At 44.4% G+C, this 25,586-nt stretch overlaps 1 protein-coding gene across 1 annotated transcript; it reads left to right on the forward strand.

The window, feature by feature from the left end:
• The first annotated feature begins 8,733 nt into the window (after positions 1 to 8,733).
• Positions 8,734 to 23,518, forward strand: si:ch211-15p9.2 (uncharacterized protein LOC562650 homolog). The gene is made up of 3 exons (XM_039016622.1): positions 8,734 to 8,881; positions 17,192 to 17,471; positions 22,087 to 23,518. Exons 1-3 carry the CDS (start codon positions 8,734 to 8,736, stop codon positions 23,516 to 23,518), a joined length of 1,860 nt encoding a protein of 619 aa, XP_038872550.1.
• The last annotated feature ends 2,068 nt before the right edge of the window (positions 23,519 to 25,586 follow it).

Here is a 25,586-nt window from a genome sequence, read left to right on the forward strand (position 1 = left end):
TATGCTAATATAACGATTTATTGTGTTTTCGCTGTAAGACACTTTGAAAATCTGAAATATTGTCTGAATTCACAAGATCTGTGTCTATCCATTGCTGTGAGCTGTGTATTTTTAAGAAATGTTTTATGATGAGTAAATTGGTAATACACGTTGCTCTATGTAGTAATTCTAGTCGCTTTGGGGAGATTTGTGATGGTGGCTGCAATTGCAAACTATGATTTATACCTGAAATATGCACATTTTTCTAACAAAACCTATGCTATACAATAAATATGTTATCAGACTGTCATCTGATGAGGTTTTTTCTTGGTTAGTGGCTATCAATATCTTTATTTGGCCGAATTGGTGATAGCACCTGATGGAGTAAGAAACTGATGGAGTTAGAAAAGTGTTGTCTTTTGCTAACGGGGTTAGCTAATAGATTTACATATTTTGTCTTCCCTGTAAAACATTTTAAAAATCTGAAATGGTGGCTTTATTCACAAGATCTGTATCTTTCATTTGGTGTCTTGGACTTGTGATTTAATGATATTTAGATGCTACTATTTAATTGTGACGCTATGCTAGCGATGCTAATCAGTGTGGGGGGGGTGGGGGGTGATCCCGGATCCGGGTTTCTGAGGCAGTAAAAGTTAACTTCCATCTTCCAGCATTCCTGAGGAAGTAGCCAAAGATGCCCTCATACCAGCAGGGGGAGAATATTGAAAACTACCTGCTAAGGTTTGCGCGAATAAACAAGATGTGGCGATGGCCGGAGGTAGAGTGGGCCTGCATGCTCGTCCCATTGCTCACGGACAAGGCCTTAGAGGCTTAACTTAGCGCTAGGGGTCAGAATTGTTTTTTCTTTTCATATAACGTACCCAACGTAAACGGAAATTTTCTCTGGCCCAGATTGTAGAATATGCATATAATTTACAGATTAGGATAGAAAACAAAACATTTTCCAAAACTGTCAAAATATTGTCTGTGACAAAAACAATACTTATTCTGCAAGCGAAATCCTGAGAAAAATTTACCCGGAAGTCATATTTAAAAAAATTAAAAAAAAAATAAAAAAAAACGTTGTTTCCTGTCCTGTCTAACCTCCATTTAAAGGGGTATCAACCAGATTCTTTTTCCAATGGCTTCCTCAGGCTGTGACCAGGCTTTAGACATAGTTTCAGGCTTTTAGTTTGAAAAATGAGCGAGATGTTTCAAAAGAAGTCAGGTGTCCTCTGAATACTTCCTGCGCACGCGGGAGGAGCTCAACATTTTCCTTTTCTCTCTTAATGAATAGGTTATGCTCCGGTTGAAATATTATCGATTATGTTTGTTAAAGACAACCTGAGGTTTGATTATAAAAAACATTTGAAATGTTTCGACGACCATTTCGGCTACTTTTTTGGGATTTGTCGATCGGAACACGGCTTTTGTTTTCTCAAAATATTGCGCAACCCAAATGGCGTTTTTTTGTGATAAAAGTCATATTTCTCGAACAAAAATAACATTTGTTGTGTAACTGGGAGTCTCGTGAGTGGAAACACCCGAAAATTATCAAAGGTAAGCGATTAATTTGATTGATTTTCTTACTTTCGTGACCAAGCTCACCAAACTAATATAAGACTAAGCTGTTATAGCATTGAAAGCTACACTCACAAAAGCTTGGATTTCTTTCGCTGTAAAATATATTTTCAAAATCTGACACGATAGGTGGATTAACAACAAGCTAAGCTGTGTTTTGGTATATTTCACTTGTGATTGCATAATTATAAATATTTTTAGTAATATTTATGCATTTGGCGCCCTGCAATTCTAGCGGTTGTTTAGGAAAGTGATCCCGTACTAGGGATGCGTAGCGCAGAGAAGTTAAACAGCAATGGAGGAGGGGTTGTACAACGCCTACAAGGGCTTGAAGGAAGCGCTGCTGGTGAAGTTCGACATGTCCGCCGAAGACCTACCATCAACGCTTCAGAGCTGCATTCACGCCATTGGTTGAGTCGCTGACAGAGATGTACCACCACCTCAAGGGCCTCTACCGACGATGGGTTCGACCGGAGGAGAAGACACAGGACGAGATCGGTGAGGTCATCATCCTCAAGCAACTTCTGCAAGTTCTACCACATGACATTCGAACCTGGGTCCGAGAGCACGAGCCCAAGGAAGGGCTTATGGCGGCCAGGCTTGCACTCCTATACCTTAATGCACGTAAAGGGGGCCCACCATGACCTGCAGCACCCGCTCCAAGTAGTTTCAGAGACACAAGGGACATCAGTGACGCCAGAGATGGTGGAGATAACTCTGGGGGGTATGTGTCTGGGAGGAGGGAGGTAAGGGATCATGCAGTTCACTCTGATGGGAGGGGTCTGACCTGTTTGCTGCCGACAGCAGGTGCACAAAGCTTCAATGTGTCCACGACGTAAATCCAAGCTCTCAGGTTACTGTTATGTGCCCAGAGAGGGGGATGGTGTTCAGAATAGACAGAGTGGGGAAGGGTCGGGCTTGGTACCTGTAAAAGTGAATGGTAAAAGTCTTACTGCAATGATTGACACCGGCAGGTCCCTGTCGTTGATCAGAAAATGTAATGTACCTGTTAATGACATTGATTACGGTCACCAGACACTGATCCAATGTGTCCATGGTGACCAGTCGCAGCAGCCCACAGCTGAGCTCACAGTTGAGATTCAGGGTCAGAAATAACTCCTCAAAGTTGGGGTAATGGAGAAGCTACCTTTTGAGATGATTTTGGGGAGGGATGTGCCTGTACTCTCTGATCTGTTGGGAAGTGTGGGGTGCAATGGAAGTGTGGGGTGCAGTTAGAGGTGCAATGGGACGTTCCACAAAATGTTGCTACACTGCAGAAGTCTGACACAACCTTGAAAGGTTTGTTTGGCTGTCCCCAGCTAAGGCCTTGTCAATCTTCATGTGGGAGGATTTACACAGTAGACAACCACATACTCTACCTTGGGTCAGAAGCAGATAGCAGGAAGTTAGTGGTGCCATCTACATGTAGACCACTTGTTCTAGACCTTGCACATACAGGTCCATAGGCAGGCCATCTAGGGCAACATAAGACCTATCTTAGGCTCCCATTTCTTTTGGCTCTCCATTTATACTGATGCACAAACATACTGCAAAACATGCACCACATGCCAGAAAACCAGTGCTGTCCGTAGGTCTGACCAGGCTCCTCTATGTTCACTGACAGTGATCTCTACCCCATTCAAGAGAATTGCAATGGACATTGTTGGACCCTTGGAGAAGAGTAGGGCAGGTTACGAGAATATATTGGTGATCTGTGACTATGTCACCCGGTTTCCAGAAGTCTTCTCACTCCATTCCATAACCACTCCCAAAAATAATCAGTGCTCTTGTTCAGCTCTTCTCTCGTGTAGGAATCCCAGAAGAAATCCTGACGGACCAAGGGACAAACCTCACTACGCGATTGATGGTTCAACTCCACCAACAGCCGGGCATTAAACGCTTGAGGACCACTCCCTACCATCCCCAAATGGATGGGCTCGTAGAGAGGTTCAATCAAACGCTCAAGAACATGCTGAGGAAGTTTGTGGCCGAACTTGGTAAAGACTGGGATAAGTGGTTTTCCTTTCTACTTTTTGCTTACAGGGAGGTGCCTCAGGCATTGACAGGTTTCTCACCATTCGAACTTCTCTATAGGTGGCCAGTGCAGGGACCACTGGACCTTCTAAAGAAGTGCTGGGAAGGTTCCCCAGTAGCTACCTCTAGACAGGGGATTGTCCAGTACGTCCTCCAGATGCGAGACAGGCTGGAGCGGTACTGAGAGGAAGCTAGGGCAAACCTTCAGCAGGCCCAGAAGAGAGGTTATAACCAGCACACTCGCCACAGAGAGTTTGAGCCAGGACAAAATTTTGCTCCTCCTTCCCTCGTCTACCAGCAAGCTCCTTGCGCAATGGCAAGGGCCGTACCTAATCGGGAGGAAGATGGGTCCGGTGACCTATGAGGTGCAGCACCCGGACAAGGTTAAGAAGAAGCAAACCTATCATGTGAACCTCCTCAAGGCCTGGGAGGAGAGAGAACTCTCCAAAGGGAAGTCCTTTCTGGTCTGCAGAGTAGAAGAAGAGGACGAGTCGGAGGTGAACACAGAGGCATGGAAAGGACGGGCAGAGATCATACTGGCTCACCTGGAAGAAGACAAGCAAGATGAGCTTAAGCATCTGTTCGGCAAGTATCCGGCCCTCTTCAGTCAGAGGCCAGGAAGAACCAAAGTCCTGAAACACGTCATCCGTTTGAAGCCTGACCAGATCCCTGTCCTCCATCATCCTTACCGTGTGCCTGAGAGGCTGGTGGTAGCCCTCAAGGAAGAGGTCCACATCATGATAGAGATGGATGTTGTCGAGCCATCTTCAAGTGAATGGAGCAGCCCCATTGTCATTGTCCCAAAGAAGGATGGCTCTTTGCGGGTCTGCATGGACTTCCGTAAGGTGAATGCCATCTCCCAGTTTGATGCCTACCCCATGCCCCGCATTGACAACTCACTGGAGAGAATAGGTAGAGCTCATTACATCACCACATTGTATCTCTGCAAAGGGTACTGGCAGGTGCCGCTGGATGAACAATCCAACGCCTACACTGCCTTCCGGACGCCGATGGGACTGTTCCAGTTCAAGGTTATGCCGTTTGGCCTTCATAGGGCCCCTGCGACTTTCCAGAGGCTGATGGACAAGGTCCTCCAGGACTGTGGCGATTGCTGTGCTGCTTACTTGGACGATATGGTGATCTACAGCCACTCCTGGGAGGAGCACATACAGCATCTTAGCAGAGTCCTGGGGAAGATCCATGATGCAGGCCTCACGCTTAACCTCCTGAAGTGTGAGTGTGCGAAACAGGAGACAAAGTACCTGGGTTACCAGCTGGGTAAGGGTGAAGTTCGGCCTCAGGTGGACAAAGTGGAGTACAGCCCTCAACCCAGAACCAAGACACAGATGAAGTCCTTCCTAGGTCTGGCAGGGTGGTACCGGAGATTCATTCCGCAGTTTTCGACCATCGCTGTCCCTCTGACCAACCTCACTTCAAAGTTGGCCAGCAACCCTGTGAAGTGGACTGAGGAGTGTGAGGAAGCTTTCGTGATGCTGAAAAAATGCCTGTGCTCATTCCCTGTTCTCCAGAGCCCTGATTTTCAGAAGAGGTTTCTCATACAGGTGGACGCTTCGGCGGTGGGAATTAGAGCTGTACTGGCCCAAGGGGAGCCAGGAGTCTGAAGCTGTTGCCCAGTGAAACCAGGTATTCGAGAAGGAGTGCCTGGCTATAAAGTGGGCACTAGATAGCCTCCGGTACTGCCTTCTTGGGAGAGAATTTGATCTGCACACAGACCACAGAGCCCTGACCTGGATCCAGACCATGAAGGACCGGAATTCTCGTTTGACCAGGTGGTATCTGGTGTTCCAGCCCTTCAGGTTCTGTGTCCGTCACAAATCAAATCAAATTTATTTAAAATCAAATGTATTTATATAGCCCTTCTTACATCAGCTGATATATCAAAGTGCTGTACAGAAACCCAGCATAAAACTCCAAACAGCAAGCAATGCAGGTGTAGAAGCACGGTGGCTAGGAAAAACTCCCTAGAAAGGCCAAAACCTAGGAAGAAACCTAGAGAGGAACCAGGCTAGGAGGGGTGGCCAGTCCTCTTCTGGCTGTGCGGGGTGGAGATTATAACAGAACATGGCCAAGATGTTCAAATGTTCATAAATGACCAGCATGGTCAAATAATAATAATCACAGTAGTTGTCGAGGGTGCTACAAGTCAGCACCTTAGGAGTAAATGTCAGTTGGCTTTTCATAGCCGATCATTGAGAGTATCTCTACCGCTCCTGCTGTCTCTAGAGAGTTGAAAACAGCAGGTCTGGGACAGGTAGCACGTCTGGTGAACAGGTCAGGGTTCCATAGCCGCAGGCAGAACAGTTGAAACTGGAGCAGCAGCACGGCCAGGTGGACTGGGGACAGCAAGGAGTCATCATGCCAGGCAGTCCTGAGGCATGGTCCTAGGGCTCAGGTCCTCCGAGAGAGAGCGAAAGAAAGAGAGAAAGAGAGAATTAGAGAGAGCATACACAAAGAGCTCCGCCACGGCACAACCCAAGGGGGGCGCCAACCCAGACAGGAAGATCACGTCAGTAACTCAACCCACTCAAGTGACGCACCCCTCCTAGGGACGGCATGGAAGAGCACCAGTAAGCGAGTGACTCAGCCCCTGTAATAGGGTTAGAGGCAGAGAATCCCAGTGGAGAGAGGGAACCGGCCAGGCAAAGACAGCAAGGGCGGTTCGTTGCTCCAGAGTCTTTCCGTTCACCTTCACACTCCTGGGCCAGACTACACTCAATCATTGGACCTACTGAAGAGATGAGTCTTCAATAAAGACTTAAAGGTTGAGACCGAGTCTGCGTCTCTCACATGGGTAGGCAGACCATTCCATAAAAATGGAGATCTATAGGAGAAAGCCCTGCCTCCAGCTGTTTGCTTAGAAATTCTAGGGACAATTAGGAGGCCTGCGTCTTGTGACCGTAGCGTACGTGTAGGTATGTACGGCAGGACCAAATTGGAAAGATAGGTAGGAGCAAGCCCATGTAATGCTTTGTAGGTTAGCAGTAAAACCTTGAAATCAGCCCTTGCCTTAACAGGAAGCCAGTGTAGGAAGGCAGGAAAAGAAAACGTCATGGCGGACTACACTAACACACACACATTCATCGCACCTCCCTGCTCCGTTATCAGTTACGTTAACAATGTGGGTCGACACACAAGTTAACTTCTCTATCTTAGTACATACATTACACACTTTATTCTTACCTCCCGTCAGTAACAGTTTATGGTATAAAGAATATACAGACAAGCATTCATGTTTAATTTAGGCAACGTTTATTGTACTTATCAATGTTATGGATGAGCGCGTTGTTTGTTTGGTTCTGTTCCTCTCTCTCCATCTCTGTAGCTTCCGGGTATGCTGGGATAAGGACCAGAGCTAGGGTAATGGGGTTGGCTTTGTAGTGCCTGTCCCGAATGGCTCGTTCATATGAATGAGCATATTGGAAGACTCCATGTCAGTAGGGATGGGATTTTGTAAATGTGTTATATTGGTATATTGTATCATGAGAAACGTGTTGCAATGTATATAATTTGCTTAATTAATTAGTGCTTGGTATGTTCTGATGGGAGGAGCTTCCCCTACAAAAGGTGCCTCTCTTTCAGTTCAAGGGGGGAACCATTTTGGTTTGAGCTGTTGATAGGGCAGCACTGTTTTTAAGCTGTCCCCATAATGTATACTTTGGATTGCAGTACTGTTGTTTTTCTTCCGGATTCACTATGTAAATAAACACCCTCGCACAGAAGTACTTTTGCAGCTCCGACATATTTTTATTTGTTAGAGGTTAGGTTTTTCAGTTTAGCCTTCTGGCCTACTCTACGTGACACTGAGCAAGGCCCTTCTCCCCCGATTGCTCAGTTTGGCCGGGCAGCCAGCTCTAGGAAGAGTCTCGGTGGTTCCAAACTAATTCCATTTAAGAATGATGGAGGCCACTGTGTTCTGGGGACTTTCAATGGGGCAGAATTGTTTCGGTACTTTTCCCCAGATCTGTGCCTCAACACAATCCTGTCTCTGCGCTCTACGGACAATTTCTTTGACCTCATGGATTGGTTTTTGCTCTGACATGCGCTGTTAACTGTGGGACCTTACATAGACAGGTGTGTGCCTTTCCCAATCATGTCCAATCAATTGAATTTACCACAGGTAGACTCCAATCAAGTTGTAGAAACATCTCAAGGACAATCAATGGAAACAGGATGCACCTGAGCTCAATTTCGAGTCTCATAGCAAAGGGTCTGAATACTTATGTAAATAAGGTATTTCTGTTTTTTATTTTTAATAGATTTGCAAAACCTTCTAAAAACCTGTTTTCGCTTTGTCATTATGGGGTATTGTGTGTAGATTGAAGAGGAAAAAAATATAGATTTAATCCATTTTAGAATAAGGCTGTACCTTAACATAATGTGGAAAAAGTCAAGGGGTCTAAGAATAAAAATAAAAATAAAAAACAAGTGGTGGATGGCCACCGTTGACCTTTATTGAGAGCAGTGGGTATGGGTATCTGTTCAAAGAGAATGTCCTGATTGTCTAAAGTAATGGGTCAAGTTACTGCCTGTACTGTACATGTCACTGTGGTTAATCTCAATGACCAAGGCATTACAATTCTGCATTGAAACATTGTAGAGAGCATTGCATCTTACTTATTCTGAACTTGATGCCACGGCCTGCATCCAAAATGGTAGATATGTCACGCCTGCTCCCGCTCTTCCTCTCTGGTGCTCAAGGGCGCCAGGCTGCCCTTCGTTACGCACACCTGTCACTATCATTACGCGCAGCTGCGCTCATTGGACTCACCTGGACTCCTTCCCTTTGTTGATTGCCCCGTCTATAACTGTCTGCTTCCCCGCTTGTTCCCTGTGTCAGCAATAATGTCGTTATGTGTTCATGTCCAGACGCTGTCCTGTCCTATGTCCTGTTCCATGTATGTTGATAATGAAATGTTCACTCCCTGTACTTGCTTCTTGTCTCTCAGTGTCTGTCCTCACAGAATGCAGACGCCACTAAAAGAAACATCAGGGAGTTTTGGTTGGTGACGTCGGGTCCGGGTGCTATCGCTGAGGGAACGGGGGTGCCTCAGCTAGCTCCTTAGCAGGCTCAAGAGGTCGTCTTGCCTCGGTAGGCTTGACAGGCGCCCACCCCATGTCATGCTTCAGCCGTCCCATCAGGCTCCCACGCCTCAAGACAGTTTGTCGGGCTCCCACGCCTCAGCGGGATCGTCGGGCTTTCACGCCTCAGCGAGATCATCAGGCTCCCACGCCTTAGCTGGCTGGCCAGGCTTCCACGCCTTTGCCGGTTCGTCGGGATTCTACGCCTAAAAATGCTTATAGGCAAAAAGACTGAAATCCTCCAACAAGAAAAATGCCTGTTCTCTGTATCTTAAATCTGTATCTCAAATCTAACTCCAACTATCAAATACATTACTTTTTTAAAGTAAAAGTTTCAAAATATCATGACTTACTACTGTGACCCTATATATTGCCAACATTGATTTTAACTGTCCTTTCTTATTTGTTAGATTTTTTCTTTACCCCTTTTTCGTGGTATCCAATTGGTAGTTTATGGTCTTGTCCCATCGCTGCAACTCCCGTACGGACTCAGGAGAGGCGAAGATCGAAAGCAGTGTGTTCTCCGAAACACAACCCAGCCAAGCCGCACTGCTTCTTGACACAATGCCCGCTTAACCCGGAAGCCAGCCGCACCAATGTGTCGGAGACAACATCGTACACCTGGCGACCTGGTCAGCGTGCACTGCGCACAGCCCGCCACAGGAGTCACTAGTGCGCGATGAGACAAGGATATCCCTGCCGGCCAAACCCTCCCTAACCTGGACGACGCTGGGTCAATTGTGCTCCGCCCATGGGCTTCCCGGTCACGGCCGGCTGCGACAGAGCCTGGGCTCGAACCCAGAATCTCTGGTGGCACAGCTAGCACTGCGATGCAGTGCCTTAGACCACTGCACCACCCAGGAGGCCTTACAGAATAATTTTAATGTAAAAAAAAAAAATTGATCACAGAAAATATGGAAAAATACATAAATAATGAAATGTTAATTATATAAAGCAGCCCGTGTAATCATCTGCCAGAGAGTAGCCACATTTGGGCCAGATAATTCACACCGGAATCGGCCCGAGCCACAAGTAATATATTGGGGCTAGATAACTCAAACCGGAATCGGCCCGAGCTCAATCCCCGCATCCTAGCCATAAGTAATACTGCCGAAGGTGGACCAGACTCGGGCCACATGACATCGGCTGAGTCTGACTCTCAGCCGAGTGCCCCGAATCTCAGCCGGAATCGGCCCAGATCTGTGTAAGTTTTTGTTCAAACCCTTATCTAGCTAACTAGCTGGTTGATAAGCTGGATCACGTTAGTTACTACTGGGTTTGGTGCGAAAACCTACAGGATGGTAGCTCTCCAGGAACAGAGTTGGTAAGCCCTGCAATACTGATAAATAAAAGTAGAGGCCAATAAATCATCAAATAATCTGAACAAATAATGCTAATATGTTATGTTAACTCTCCGTTGTAATACACCCATAAATGAAGAAGCAATGAAGTCCACCTGGAACGGACTTGCGGGCTAGCAGCGCGATTACAGGCTAGCAATGCCAGTCAAGGTAGCCAGCTGAGCCATGAGTTGCAGTAGCTCGTTCAGATTTAGGAGCTGCAAATGCAATGCTCACTTATTATTTATTAATTACCATTTGCTTTTTATGGCGGGCAAGGGAGGTCTGGTTTTCAGCCATGCTGGAAATGTGATCTTGCGTTATTGTGTCATTTTCAATGCAGTACATCTACACCACGATATGAAACGTTGATTTGAACTTTCTGACCAACTGATTGCAATTGTTTGGGGTGGTCCGTATTCACCTCATTTTCAATGGAAATATGGGCAGGGTCGATATCGCTTCTCACAACTTCCCAAACATGAATTCACGAAAAATGGGCATTTTATGTTCGGTAAGGGGATGCCATAATAACTGGCAGAAACGGAAGCTGTTTATGGAGCAGGAGGGTTTTGACCACCAAACTCTTTTGAGATTGGAGTGCAGTTGTGAAGCGCCTTTTGATTTGCAGCCACCTCCTAAGGATGAGGAGTCTCTTGGCTTTGAGTATTGAACTTGAAGAAACCACCAAACCGACCCTATCTGTTTTTATCACTTTGTGGACAAGAGGCCGACTGAAGAGCATCCTTTCTAGGCTGGACAATAGAACAAGGCTGAAAAACAGCAAAAGAATGTTGGCTAAGCTGGAACACTAGCACGAGCCCATAGAAAATGAATGGAATCAAAAGTTCGCAGAGCCTGTTTTGACTGGAGTGATGCTTAGAATTATATTTCGCTTAAATGGCACAAAAAAATGTATCCCTTTTTATTTTACCACAACAATCTGTTCGTAACATCCGCACCTCGATGGTGTCAACTGTGCTTATGCTTGCGTAATGAGAAAGTAGGGGAAAATGAAAACTTCTGACTATTTCTGGTCTACATAATTACAAAGAGGAGATTCTCTTGATTCTCTTGATTAAAATGGTGCCCAACTTGAAAAATCGAAATATACACATTGTGAGATATTTGGCGAAATAGACCGGCACGCCTCTACCTAGGAAAACAATGGGGTCAGCTCAGCGTTCCAAGGGCAAAAAGTATTTTGGGGCTAGCATTTGATGACAACCGAGCTCGCTGCCCAGACTTATATAATTAGAAAGAGGAGATTCTCATGACTAAAATGGTGTCTGACTTGAAAAAATCTAAATATACACATTGCGAGATATTTAGCGAAATAGACAGACATGCCTATATTTCTCCTATAAGAAACAATGGGACGACCTCAGAGTTCCATGAGTATTTTGTTGTTGTTATTGTTTACATTTGAACTATAAACAATGTGAGCAGGTCTCATTGCTAACAATAGCGAAGCAGGCATTGTGACGTAGAACAATAAACTGGGAATTGAGCGTTCGAAAGGCGAGTTGGTGTCAAGGTGCTCAATATAAATAATAGGAGCTGGCAGGGTGAAAAATGTCCTAAAATAAGGACAGTTTTTTCGTGATTACTTCAAAAAGATGGCAAGCATCTGGGAAATATGGTCATATTATGAAACTGGGCTCCACGGCGGATGCAATGAACTAGTTTTATTTTAAAAAAGCTTAAAAAATGTAATGTGTCCAGCCTATCCTTTCCCTGAAAAGTGGCTGGGCTATGATGCTCCAGTACAGACCAGAAGGCGACGTATCATCAGGACATTAACAAACACAGGTACTGTACAGCTGTTAGCTAGCTGCTACTCGCACTAGCTATCGTCACAGATGGGGTGTCCTGAATCAGGCAGAAGTTAGCTTAGCTAACTATATTAGTAGTAGGTAGCGACTCCAAACATGCTGACCACACTGGTCGCGTGCACGAGCGCTGCAAAATAAATGTACACATACATGTTATTCAATCATTGCACCCACACTGCTCGAGCGCGCAAACGAGCGTCTGCGTTGCCAGGCTCTAAAATAGAAGTTGATTCTATTTGTGATGCAGAACGCGCTGCAAGTCCTGTCTCTCCCATCTCCTCATTGGTTGTTACAAGCATATACCCACGTGCCATCTCCTCATTGGTTATACCTACGTGGGTGATTGAAAGATGAACTGTGGTAGGTTGTGGTAATGCACCTTATTATGAAAATTAGTTGCCAATCGCCATATAAAGTCCAAAGAAGAAAAAGAAGCCTGGAAGGAGGAAAGATGACTAGAAACGATTCGGTTGACCGTTTTATGTGGATACATTTTCGGAGTAGAGGACCTTGTGCATTTCAGGTAAAATAACAACTCAATGTTTATATCGCAGGACAAATTAGCTAGCAACAGCAAGCTAGCTATCTAAATTTCCATAAATATTTAATGCTTTTCGACCTGTCCCCAAATTAATACAATAGGTTCAGAGTTTGTTTTGATATTTAAACATGCGTGTCGTGATCGTGTTTGGTGTGGGGGGACAAAAACTATTTGCGCATGATGGCACACACGCGCGTCCATTTGGGTATGGTGTAAGTCCTAACATACTGTAAATAGCTAACTGTTGCCTAACGTACTCACATAGCTAGCTATACAGAGTTGATACAGAGTTGCTTGCTAACTAGCCTAGCTAGTTAGTCCTCACAGTGTTAGCTATCCAACAACTTCTGTTTGACAATGTCTCCCCAATGCCATGATTATCCCCATCATTGCTGGCATGCCACTGGGGATGCTCATGAAACTAGCTAAATTATTAAAGGTTCAAGTGTTTTCTTTTTTTCAACCTAACCATGACCAGTAAGCTATATTAAGTGTATTTTATTTTGTTAAACTTGTGGTCTCTCTTATGTTTGTTTGACAGATGAAGACAACTGTGGTGATGCAGATTCAGATCTGAGTGTGCCAATGCCACAGCAGCATAAAGATGCTGATACTTAATGGGAGGTTCCAGCACTGACTGATCACAGTTATGTGTCAAGAGAACCAATCAACAAGCCCACCTGCCACAAACAAATCCAATGTGGTGGTGCAGAGCCATTGACCCACACCGTCCTGAAGAATGACATTAGCTCAGTGTTGTATACTGGCCTTCCTCTTGGTGTTTTCTTTGACCATGTAGCATATCTGTTAAAATCCTACACGGCTAACTTCAAGATGCATATCACTGATCAAATACTGATAACCTTGATGAAGCTGAATCTACTCCAGGGTGATTTTGCTGAACGCTTTGCTGTGTCCCAGGGAGTAGTGAGCAGAATCCTTTCCTATTGGATTGACACAAATGGAGGAGCACATGAGGATCTACATTCCATGACTCCCGAGGGAGACAATCCAGAACACAATGCAGGCGTAGCTGTCTGACGAGGATGTCACAAGCACGAGAAGGATAGCTAATGTGCGTATACATGTTGAGGGAGTTATCAGACGACACGTGTTCAAAATCCTCTCCCAGACTGTTCTCATCAACCTGACACACAAAATGGACAAAATCCTTAGAATCTGTGCAGCACTTGTTAACATGCAGGGTGAGATCATCCATGAGGATGCCGACTGAACCGTGAGAATGTTCATACAACTGAAATGTAACTTTATACACTATAATTTCATCCACATAAGATACTGTGTGTGTATATATACATATATATATATTTCCTGTTTAATCTGAATAATTTTAATGGTCCTACATTTGAAATGTACTGTAACTGTTCCTGATAATTACAGGAATCCACTAGGTGCCACTATCATGCCTTCTTAAATCTATTTAAAATACATTTTCTTCAACACCAACATGTCTAACAGACCAAGAAGGAAGACAACTGTTTATCAAGTGCCACACTGTTTTGTTCATTTGTGCCCTTGAAAACCAAACCCAGAATCAAACTGAAAACACATTTGAAACCCTTAGACATGTCTTCTCGTCCTTCATTTCAAAATGTTAAATATCAAAGAAAATGTCAACAAAGTGGAATTTCAGTGTTTTTATTAACAACATTATTTGCTAAGAGCAAGATGAGTTACGGTATGCTTAGGTAAGTTCATGAAGTGCCATGTGAGAAGAAAGAGCTATACAAGGTACAATAAAAATATTCATAAATCATAAGGAGTTATCTGTAGGCATTAGATAAACATGTATGAAGCAAGCTGTACAAGGCAAGAGAGAAAAAAACAAGGAGAATCATGCTAATATTATCAGGTAAATGTACACATGAAGAGAACTGTGCAAGACAAAAAAAACACCAAGAGTTATGCTTAGATAATAAGGTGGAGCTGACAGAGTGAGCTTTACTAGGCACAAAATAAGAACTATTCAAAAACAAAGTATTATGACCCAAGCACAGATACCACAAATGAACATGTTTGGAGCACAAAGTTTGTCTGCCTGACTGGAACTCCTATTCAATCCTTGGTAGTATATCTGTGAAATAAAATGCCTTCAGTTTAGGGATAACATCATCAGTTCAGCCAGACTCACACAGTTCAGTCAGACTCACACTTCTTACTCAGAACAGGACATTTGATTTCTAGAAGTTCTTCAGAGTTGAACACTCCATCGGGGCTTGCAGAAAGCAATGGCTCCTTGCCACTCACTACTGTGCCTCTACTCTCCAGGCTAAACTCACAGCTCTCCATCCATGTGCAGGCCACCTGCTTGTTCTCCTTGCCATATGTGGTTGCTGAGTTCCCATGGAACCTTGGGAAGAGATGCTCCCGCACAAAGTTGTCAGGATTTGCAGATTGCAGCTAGCAGCTAGCTAGCTGACATTCGCAAAACGACAAGAACGCCACGACGGAAGACCTCCACAAAACAGAACATTCGGACATTGTTTTTGTGTTGTTATGTGTTAATAACATTTAGACTACGTTACCCAGTGTAACCGATGTGAAATGGCTAGCTAGTTAGCGGAGTGCGCGCTAATAGCGCTTCAATCGGTGACGTCACTCGCTCTGAGACCTTGAAGTAGTTGTTCCCCTTGGCTTTTGTGGCGCGATGGGTAACGATGCTTCGAGGGTGGCTTATGTTGATGTGTGCAGAGGGTCCCTGGTTCGAGCCCAGGTAGGGGCGAGGAGAGGGACGGAAGTTATACTGTTACACCAGCAGGCTATGCGGGGGGCAGGTGGTTAAAGAATGCCTTGCATGGCTAAACTTGGAGTTTTCTAGCTGAAGTATATGTTCATTAAAAGTAGTTAAACCTACGCCCCGGTTTGTCATTATATAAGGAACAAACATAACATGGTGTCAGATTGGTAGTCGCTATGACGAGACAGAGAAAAGAAAGGAGTAACTCTGCAAATTTCCGCGACGAAAATGTTACATTCTACCACAAGTCAAGTGACGTGAGTAGTCGAAGATGCTAGCTTGCAAGAGCAAGGGCAACGAGCCACAGCAGCGAGAGCGAGGCTGCATTGGAATCTGTTGACGAGCAAGTTGATGAGCAACACACTGAAGTAAGAGAAATTGACACTGTTCCTGTTCTCCGTCATGGAAAGGCTTAGTCCTCCTACTCCTATGCAGTTAACAGGCAATTTAGCTGACAATTGGAAACGTTTCAAGCAGAGATTCAATATCTATCTAGCAGCCAGTGGTGCAGGGGGAGATGATGACAAATTGAAAGCTTCCATTTTTCTGCATGTTATTGGAGAGGATGCATTGGACATTTACAATAGCTTTCAGCAAGACGAGGCAAACTTGACATTGACTGTGCTAATGGCTAAAATTGAGGAGTACTTTGTACCAAGCCAGAATGTCACGTTTGAGAGATACAAGTTTTTCTCTCATGATCAGAAACAGGGAGTCAGTTTTGACCAGTATTTGGCTGAGCTGAACACACTGAGCAAATTTGTGTGAATTTTAAAATCTGAAAGACTCACTAGTGAAAGACAGGATAGTCTGTGGCATACTTGATAATGGACTCAAGGAGAGAGTGCTGCGTGAGCAAGATTTTACTTTGGATAAAGCAGTGAATATGTGTCGAGCAGCTGAAACCACCAGAGCACAAGCTAAAGAGCTGCGCAGGGATGAGACGTCAGTGCATGCAATAAAATGAGAGGAGCACCACACACAACGCCTTACAAAACAAGCAAAAGAGAGAAATTAAAACACTACATGTGGAAAATGTGTATTTATCCACAAGCCAAAAAATGCCCTGCATATGGCAAATTATGTAAAAACTGTGGGAAAAATAATAATTTCTCAAAATGCTGCAAAGCTGAGGCTACAAAGAAAAAGGTTCACATAGGCGAGGAGATTGGAGAATTCTTTGTTGATTCTGTGGAAATATGCAATGCAGTAAATGCTGAATGGATTGTGCCATTGACTGTGAATGAAACTATAATACCATTCAAGCTTGATACTGGAGCACAGGTAAACCTGTTGTCGCTGGATGACTACAAAACACTGAAGGTGAAGAGCAAAATACACTCGGTGAAAATGAAGGTTACTGGTTATACTGGGGAGAACGTACCGGTCAAATGAAGCTGCATAGTAACTTTACAGCACAAAGGAAAACAGTTCAGAGCACAGCTGCTGATTGTGGAAAAGAGTGTACAGCCTATTCTAGAAATCAATGCATGTGAAAAGCTCAATTTGTTGAAAAGAGTGTATGTAGTGACATCACAGACTGAAATGACCAAGAATCACTACTGGCTGAATATGAGGATGTGTTTGAGGGTCTTGGATGTTTACCAGGAGAACACAAAATATGTACTGATGACAAAATTACTCCAGTTGTGCATGCATGCAGAAAAGTTCCATTTGCACTAAGGAAAAAGCTTAAAGAGGAACTCGGATGCATGGAAAAGATGGATGTCATCACAAAAATGGATGAACCTACAGACTGGGTAAGCTCACTGCTTATTCTGGTGAAAAGAACAGCGATCTCAGGATATGTCTAGACCCGAGAGATCTCAACAAAGCAATCAAGAGAGAGCATTTCAAGTTGCCAACCAGAGAAGAGATAATGTCGCAGTTTGCTGGAGCAAAGTGGTTCAGTAAGCTTGATGCCTTCAAATGAAGCTAGATGATGCAAGCTCGAGGCTATGCACATTCAACACACCTGAGGGCAGGTACAGATTTCTTCGTCTACCATATGGGATTCTTTCAGCGCTCATCATCGTCTGGGGGTCCACAAAAGAAGAACACGATGCGAGAGTTAGACAAGTGCTGGAGATGACACGGAAAGTCAACCTAAAACTAAACAAGGACAAATGCGAGTTTGGTGTGAAAACACTTACCTTTGTGGGAGACGTACTTTCAGAGGACGGAGTCAAACCAGACCCGAGGAAAACATCAGCCATCAACAACATGGAGCGCCCGAAGAACAAGGATGACGTGAGACGCGTCATGTGCATGATCACCTACCTTGCAAAGTTCATACCTCAACTGTCAGCACAGTCCGCTCCACTCAGATGTCTTCTGGAACAGAAAAACGAATGGGAATGATCCCATGAACAGGAAAACTGCTTCAAAAACCTAAAGAAGACAATCACAGAAGAGCCAGTGCTTAGGTTCTATGATCCAGAGAAAAGCACAAGGATTTCTGCAGACGCGTCACAGTTTGGCCTGGGAGCAGTTCTTCTGCAACAGCATGACGACACATGGCAACCCGTCGCTTATGCGTCCAGGGCCTTGACAGGCGCAGAGACAAGGTATGCACAAATAGAGAAAGAACTACTGGCGAGCACATACGCTTGCGAAAGGTTTCACCAATACGTCTACGGATGAGACTTCGAAGTAGAAACCGACCACAAACCATTGGTGTCAATCATGTCTAAGCCACTGAATGATTGTCCAATGAGAATCCAGAGAATGTTGATCAGACTGCAAAAGTATGATGGGAAGATGATCTATACCCCGGGAAAGTTCATGTTCGCCGCCGACACTCTTTCTCGAGCAGTCGACAAGAAGGAGAGCTTCGACACACAGAAAAACACAGATTCAGGCCTACGTCGACATGATCGTAGCATCACTTCCTGTGTTTTCTGAGAGAATGGAGCAGATCAAAAGAGAGACAGCAGCTGACCAAACAATGACAGAGTTGAAAGAAACAACACTGATAGGATGGCCCGCACAGAAAAACAACTGTCCAAGGAGAATACAGGACTACTGGATGTGCAGAGCAGAGCTCACCGTTGTGGATGACATAGTGTTCAAAGGCAACAAGATTGTCATTCCCATGACACTACGCAAAGAAATGCTTCAGAAAATACACGAGGGCCACTTGTGTGAGGAAAAATGCAAACGACGAGCACGAGAAGTAATGTACTGGCCAAGAATGAACCAGGAAATCAGCCAGACCACTGCTTCATGTGAACTGTGTTTGACCTACAGGCCAAAGCAGCAAGCAGAGCCACTAACACCTCATCCAGTACCCAACAGACCCTACTACAAAGTTGGAGTTGACCTTTTTGACTACATTGGCAAAAGTCACATTGTTGTTACCGACTACTACTCAAACTACCCTGAAGTAGCAACACTGCCAACTACCTCCAGCAGAGCTGTAATCACCTACCTGAAATCAGTCTTTGCAAGACATGGGGTTGCGTCTGAACTGTACTCGGACAATGGCCCGCAGTTCTCAAGTTCCGAATTCCGATCGTTCGCAAACGACTGGGGATTCCGACACAACACCTCCAGCCCCAAATACCCAAGGTCCAACGGCTTAGCAGAGAGTTCAGTCAAGATTGTCAAAGGTCTGATGAAAAAGGCACACGATGGAAAGGAGGATTTCCTAAAAAATCTGATGATCTACCGCAGCGCATCGCTGCAGAACGGACTTTCACCTGCACAAATGTTGATGGGACGTTGCATCAGAACCAACCTACCCATCCATGAGGACTTGCTAACACCCAGAGGTGCTCACAAAGTCAAACTCGAAGGAAAAACAGAAAGACAAACAAAAACAGCGACACGACAAAAGTGCAAGACACTTACCTGAACTGAAACCTGGAGATCATGTACGACTCCGAGACATCACTACAGGAACCTGGATGCAGCAAGGGTGTGTGCAGAGAAAAGTTGCACCGCAATCCTATGAGATCCAAACGGAGCATGGATCACAACTGAGACGAAACAGAGTGGATCTAAGGCTTCAGCCATTCACTCAAGGGACTGAGGATCATCAGGAGGATACTGCTGAAGCGTCAAATGCCTTTAGAAATTAACAATTCAGTCAGAACACCCTCACTGACAATGAACGCTGTCCAACTGTTTCAGGAAGTACTTCAGCAGAACGATTAAAAAGGACAAAAAAAGGGCACCTGGACTGAACGTTTTGTTTATGTGAAAAGAAATAGAGCCACAATAGAGTATTGTTGGACAGACTATATTTAGTTGAAAAAATAATATAAAATTAGAAAATAAAGAAAAAAAAAATTGGGGGAGAGAAAAGTGTGTTATTGAAAATTGCATGTTATGCAGGTTGAGTAAACAAATGTGATGTGACGTGTAGTTACATAGAAAAGTAGTTTTCTTTTAAAGGTGTGTTGTAATGTGTTAATAACATTTAGACTACGTTACCCAGCAGGCTATGCAGGGGGGCAGGTGGTTGAAGAACGCCTTGCATGGCTAAACATAGAGTTTTCTAGCTGAAGTATATGTTCATTAAAAGTAGTTAAACCTACACCCCGGTTTGTCATTATATAAAGAACAAACATAGCAGTTTTGTTTCTGGGTCCTTAAATAAGGTGAATCGCCTCTCCCAACACAAGACGGAAAGGACAAGACATGGGTGTACTGACTGCTTATATGTAGACATTTAATTGGTCCATTCTCAATGTTTGTGCGTTTACGGACGTGGCATTTAACGGAAGTTTATTATATCCACCAATTGAAATAGAGGTCATATGGATTCGTCCAGAGTTTGCAAACCCCTTTGTTTGGTTCGTCGTCCTTAAATATTGGCCAAATTGATTATTTTGTGTGTGAGTGAAGGAATAAACATGTACAGAAGTATAAAAGAGAAGTCAAGAATTCAGAGAACTTTGGGATGATATGAGGCTTTTAAAATTCACTATGATATGCCCTTACATGCCATTCGTCCATTGTCCCATGGATTTTCTGCTATATTTACAATGCATGTCTTTCAAGCTTCCATTGGTTTATAGATGACCTATTTGTAGACCAGATATGAATATGCTCATTTCAAAGGTCACACTTTATTGCACATGTGGTGTTGTATATACTCAAACCAATTCTTACAATTGAGAGCCTGTCTATAGTCACATTTTGGGGAGGAAATATCAGCTTCTGACAGCACATTATAATCGTACAAAACAGATTAATCTGTTATATTAAGCACGGGAACAAAGTAGTCTACCCAAGTTAAAATATAACCTAACTGTTCTGTTCTCAAGAACTGCTCAGAGTAACTGATCGGATACAGCAGGTAAGGTGACAAAGTATGAGCCAAATGTCTAAAGGTGTTCTTGTGTATACTTTGGAAATGTATAAGGGCATTTAAAACACGAAAGTTGAATGTCTGAAAAGTTCAAGCTCTGTGGTCAATGGAAAATTATGTGGCGAGGATGGGTACAGAACTTCAACTTCAAACAGTAAAATAAAGTGCTGTAACGGTACACAGAACTGTCAATTGTTGTCTGTTGCACCGGTTTACTACTACAGTCTACATGTAGTCTAGTATGTAATAGTCTAATCATGTCTCAAGGGTCATTGGCAATAATTTACACATTCTTTCAATTAAATAATTTCGAGAACAAATAGTTTGGATAGAAAAAAACGTTTGGAAAGAATGTACTTCAAAAACAATGCAGTGGCTGCGTGACCTGATTGTGTCGAAGCCTCTTGCCAATAGCTGAACAACTGTACCTTCTGCACATGTGCTACTTTACGGTGGAAGGCATGTTGTACAAACTTCTTTGTCTACCCTAACCACAGAGAATGATAGAGGCCTCGAGTGGCCATTTTAGCACGGGCAGTGTCATTGAGGGTGTCCACCATGCTTCAGGCATTTTAAAAGTAGTCAAAGTCGTCAACTGGGTCGGGATTCTTATGAGTTGTAGCCTCAATGGCACTGCCCATGCTGTCACAGACGCTTATAATTGTCTCATGTCTGTTGTAACCACAAACAACATGATCTTTTCAGGGTAGGATATGGCAGGATATATATGATGATTATATCAAGGTCCATAGGTTACATCAACTGATGGGAAGTAAGAAACCATCAAATCAACAAAAATGTACACAAATCGCCTCCCGGGTGGCGCAGTGGTCTAGGGCACTAGACCACTGTGCTAGCTGCGCCACCAGAGTCTCTGGGTTCGCGCCCAGGCTCTGTCGCAGCCGGCCGCGACCGGGAGGTCCGTGGGGCGACGCACAATTGGCCTAGCGTCGTCCGGGTTAGGGAGGGTTTGGCCGGTAGGGATATCCTTGTCTCATCGCGCTCCAGCGACTCCTGTGGCGGGCCGGGCGCAGTGCGAGCTAACCAAGGGGGCCAGGTGCACGGTGTTTCCTCCGACACATTGGTGCGGCTGGCTTCCGGGTTGGAGGCGCGCTGTGTTAAGAAGCAGTGCGGCTTGGTTGGGTTGTGCTTCGGAGGACGCGTGGCTTTCGACCTTCGTCTCTCCTGAGCCCGTACGGGAGTCGTAGCGATGAGACAAGATAGTAATTACTAGTGATTGGATACCACGAAAATTGGGGAGAAAAAGGGATCAAAATTAAAATTTAAAATTTAAAATGTACACAAATCGTGTCTTAAAATACATTCCACAAAGGATACCGACATATGCGCAGAATGTGATTTGAGGTTAACCCTCAGAGTACTGTAAATCACAGGAGCACATTCAATTCAATTCTATTGACATGCTTGCTTTATTGACAGGTGACGTTTGCAAACTCCATTGTTCTGAAGATGGTACCTCCGCTTTGCTTTCAACACCTCAAACAATACTGGGCCATGTACAGGTTAAGACTGATAAGGAAAAGCTGCTTGACCCAAATTAAATTACTTGGCTTTGATACCAGACTGTGTCATTCTTCCAGACCTCCAGTAGATTTGATCGGTATCAACTACCCAGCAGAAACAATCAATGGGAGAAAATACAGAGACGACCATCAGACCAGTCAGATGCCTCTTTCTAAAATAAACCACATCTTAAAAGCTAATGAGTACAGTTATAAAGTCAATGGATATGATGGACGAAACTCTGTTCACTCAATTTTAGGGTTTGATAGTAACATCTTGGCATCAAATGCTCTGAATGAGGACCGCAGGAGTGCAGCGACTTGTCTCCAGAGTAGGGGAATGCTTTTTGGGGTTTTCGATGGACATGCAGGTTATGCGTGCGCCCAGGCAGTCAGTGAAAGGCTCTTCTACTACATTGCTGTGGCTCTACTCCCAGTGAAGACCTTAATGGACATTGAGGATGCAGTTGAGAATGAAAGGCCGGTGTTACCCATGCTACAGTGGCACAAGCACCCAAATGACCATACCAGCAGAGACTCTGGGAAGCTTTACTTCAACAGCCTTAGGACGTACTGGCAAGAGAGGATCGATCTAGAGGAGGACGAGGACAGGGACGTCCAAACGGCTTTGATGAATGCATTCAAAAGGTTGGACAATGACATTTCACTTGAGGCCCAGGTGGACTTTGGGGACCCCTTTTCCCACTTCACCCCTCTTCGAGTGGCTCTGTCAGGGTGCACAGCATGTGTCGTCCATGTGGATGGAGATGACCTGCATGTGGCCAACCTGGGGGATAGCAGGGCCGTGCTGGGAGTCCAAGAGGAGAACGGGACCTGGTCAGCACACACCATCAGTAATGACCACAATGCCCAAAACGTAGTTGAGTTGCAGAGGGTTCTATCTGAGCACCCTGCGCTCGAACGCAAGACGGTAGTCAAACACGACAGGCTACTGGGCCTCCTCATGCCCTTCAGAGGGTTCGGAGACATGAAGTTTAAATGGAGCGGTGAAATGTTGAACCGAGTGTATGAAACAAGACCAGACATCTTGTCGGCCAATGAGTTTGTTAAGATGCTCCCACCTAACTACCACACGCCGCCATATCTCATTGCTAAGCCAGAGGTGACAATCCACACACTGAGGCCAAAGGACAAGTTTCTGATCATGGCAACTGATGGACTATGGGAGCTGATGCACAGGCAAACTGTGGTGCAGGTCATAGGAGAACATCTGACTGGTCTACACTGGCAGAAACCTGTATCTGGGCTGTCTTTCACACTGGAACAGATGCACAGGTTGCTCCAGGAGAGGAAAAGCAGAGCCATTTTGGCTTTAGAGGATGAGAACTCTGCAACACATCTGATCCGACATGCTTTAGGGAGTGATGGCTTTGGTACTGTGGACTCAAGGCGCTTGTCGAAAATGCTCAGCTTGCCTCAGGACCTGGCAAGGATGTACAGGGATGACATAACAATTGTTGTAATCCATTTAAATAGTGCCAACATGTAAGCCAATCAAAGATCAGACATAAAAGGGGCTAAGGGGCTCTATTTTCAGCTGGCGCTAAGAATGGCGCTCTTGTCAAACTGGGGCTCTGACATTTTCCAAGAGAGATGTGATGATGCCGGTGACCCTCATATTTTGAAAGATTTCAGTTGTTTTCTGTTCTATTTGATTAAAAAGTATAACGAAGCTGTGTTCAATAGCAATGCGTCATTGCGTCTTTTTTATCCTGGCTATGCATATGCCAAGCAGCCTATCAAGATTTTTTAATTTTTTATTGTCTACTCGTGAGTGCCGTTTTGGAGGTTTAGACAATTTTCACACCTGCATAGCCTTCTTCATTTCGCCTGTTTCTGCATCTATCCCCATTTTCATATATGCACCCCAGCTAGCACAGTGGATCTGGGCCGATTCCGGCTGAGAGTCGGGGCACTCGGCTGAGAGTCAGACTCGGCTGACGTCATGTGGCCCGAGTCTGGGCCGCCTTCGGCAGTATTACTTATGGCTAGGATGTGGGGATTGAGCTCGGGCCGATTCCGGTGTGAGTTATATGGCGAGACCCGTGCTGGCCGCGACCAGGAGACCCATGAGGTGACGCACAATTGGCCCAGCGTCGTCCGAGTTAGGGGAGGGTTTGGCCGGCCGGGATGTCCTTGTTCCATCGAACTGTAGTGACTCCTGTGGCGGGCCAGGTGCCTGCACGCTGACACGGTCACCAGGTGTACGGTGTTTCCTCCAACAAAATGTTTTGTGGATGGGTATAATTTCTATGTATAAAAGGTTTAATAGTAATTTTTTTAATGACTAAATCGGATAATTTGCATCGGGCTGCTGCTATGGGATTCTGATAAGTTGCGGACAAAGTGGGCTGAATTCCGATAGACGGAAACGGCCCGATGTACTTAGCCGATTCTGAGCAGTCATTTATCTTGATTCCTGGCCGAGTCCGACACCCGATTAGGGCCGATTCAATCAGTTCCAGCCCCCCGGAAGAGGCTTCTGGGCCGATTCCTCATTGCTAGCTGGGGTGCATCCAACTTATTTACATTGTTCAGTCCTATAATACCATATCAACAAAAGATATCTTGCCTATTGAGAATGTACCTCACATATACAATACCATTTATAGAAGCCTAATATTTTTACTTTTGGAGATGTGTGAATATAATGCGTAAAATACCAACAGTACATAATGAAGCCATCTTTAACAGTGTGGACTGCAAACACCAAACATATTTAGCAAAACTGGATGCAATTCTACTGTTGCTATTATTCGTTACTGTATGCTATTTAATAAAGGCATCAATCCACTAATATGTGAATATTCCGTGCCCTCAAGACAAATTGGAGTTTATAACGCAAACCGTCAATTGCATACACAACTTGAGACAACCGCAAATCAGTATTACAGTTTTTTTTAAATCGCTTTGGTATTATTTTCACAAGTATGTGGTGAACTCTTTGTACAAAACTTCAAACGGGTAACACTTGTAACGCAGCCGCTCTTACATTCAAAACCTTTCATTGTGCATTCAATTTCTTTGTAGACATCTTTCACCACACGACTATTGATCCAAAACATATGTTTACTGTGAAATATAATGAGTACATTGGTTTATTCACCAAAACAGAACATAATGCCATCAGAGGTCTTTTCACGGTCCCCAAGTCCAGAACAGACTATGGGAGGTGCACAGTATATGGAACTCTACTCATATCACATCTATTCCACATCACTATTCCTCTATTCCACAAGTAACTCATGCAAGCAGTAAAATCTGATTAAAAACTGATATGGAACAACAGGGAATATGAAGAGACACACAGTCACAGACACACACATATGACAACATGCGCACTACACACACATGTAAACATTTTGTGTTGCAGATATGTGACAGTAGAGTATTGGCCTGAGGGCAAACACTTAATGTGTTGTGAAATTTGTTGTGAAATGTATTGTAATGTTTTTAAAAATGGAATATAACTGCCTTAATTTTCATGGACCACAGGAAAAGTAGATGCTGCATTGGCATTTGTAATAAATAATAATAAATATTAGATATTTTGAATT

Source organism: Salvelinus namaycush, chromosome 20 (genome assembly GCF_016432855.1).
Source record: "Salvelinus namaycush isolate Seneca chromosome 20, SaNama_1.0, whole genome shotgun sequence".
Taxonomy (NCBI): domain Eukaryota; kingdom Metazoa; phylum Chordata; class Actinopteri; order Salmoniformes; family Salmonidae; genus Salvelinus; species Salvelinus namaycush.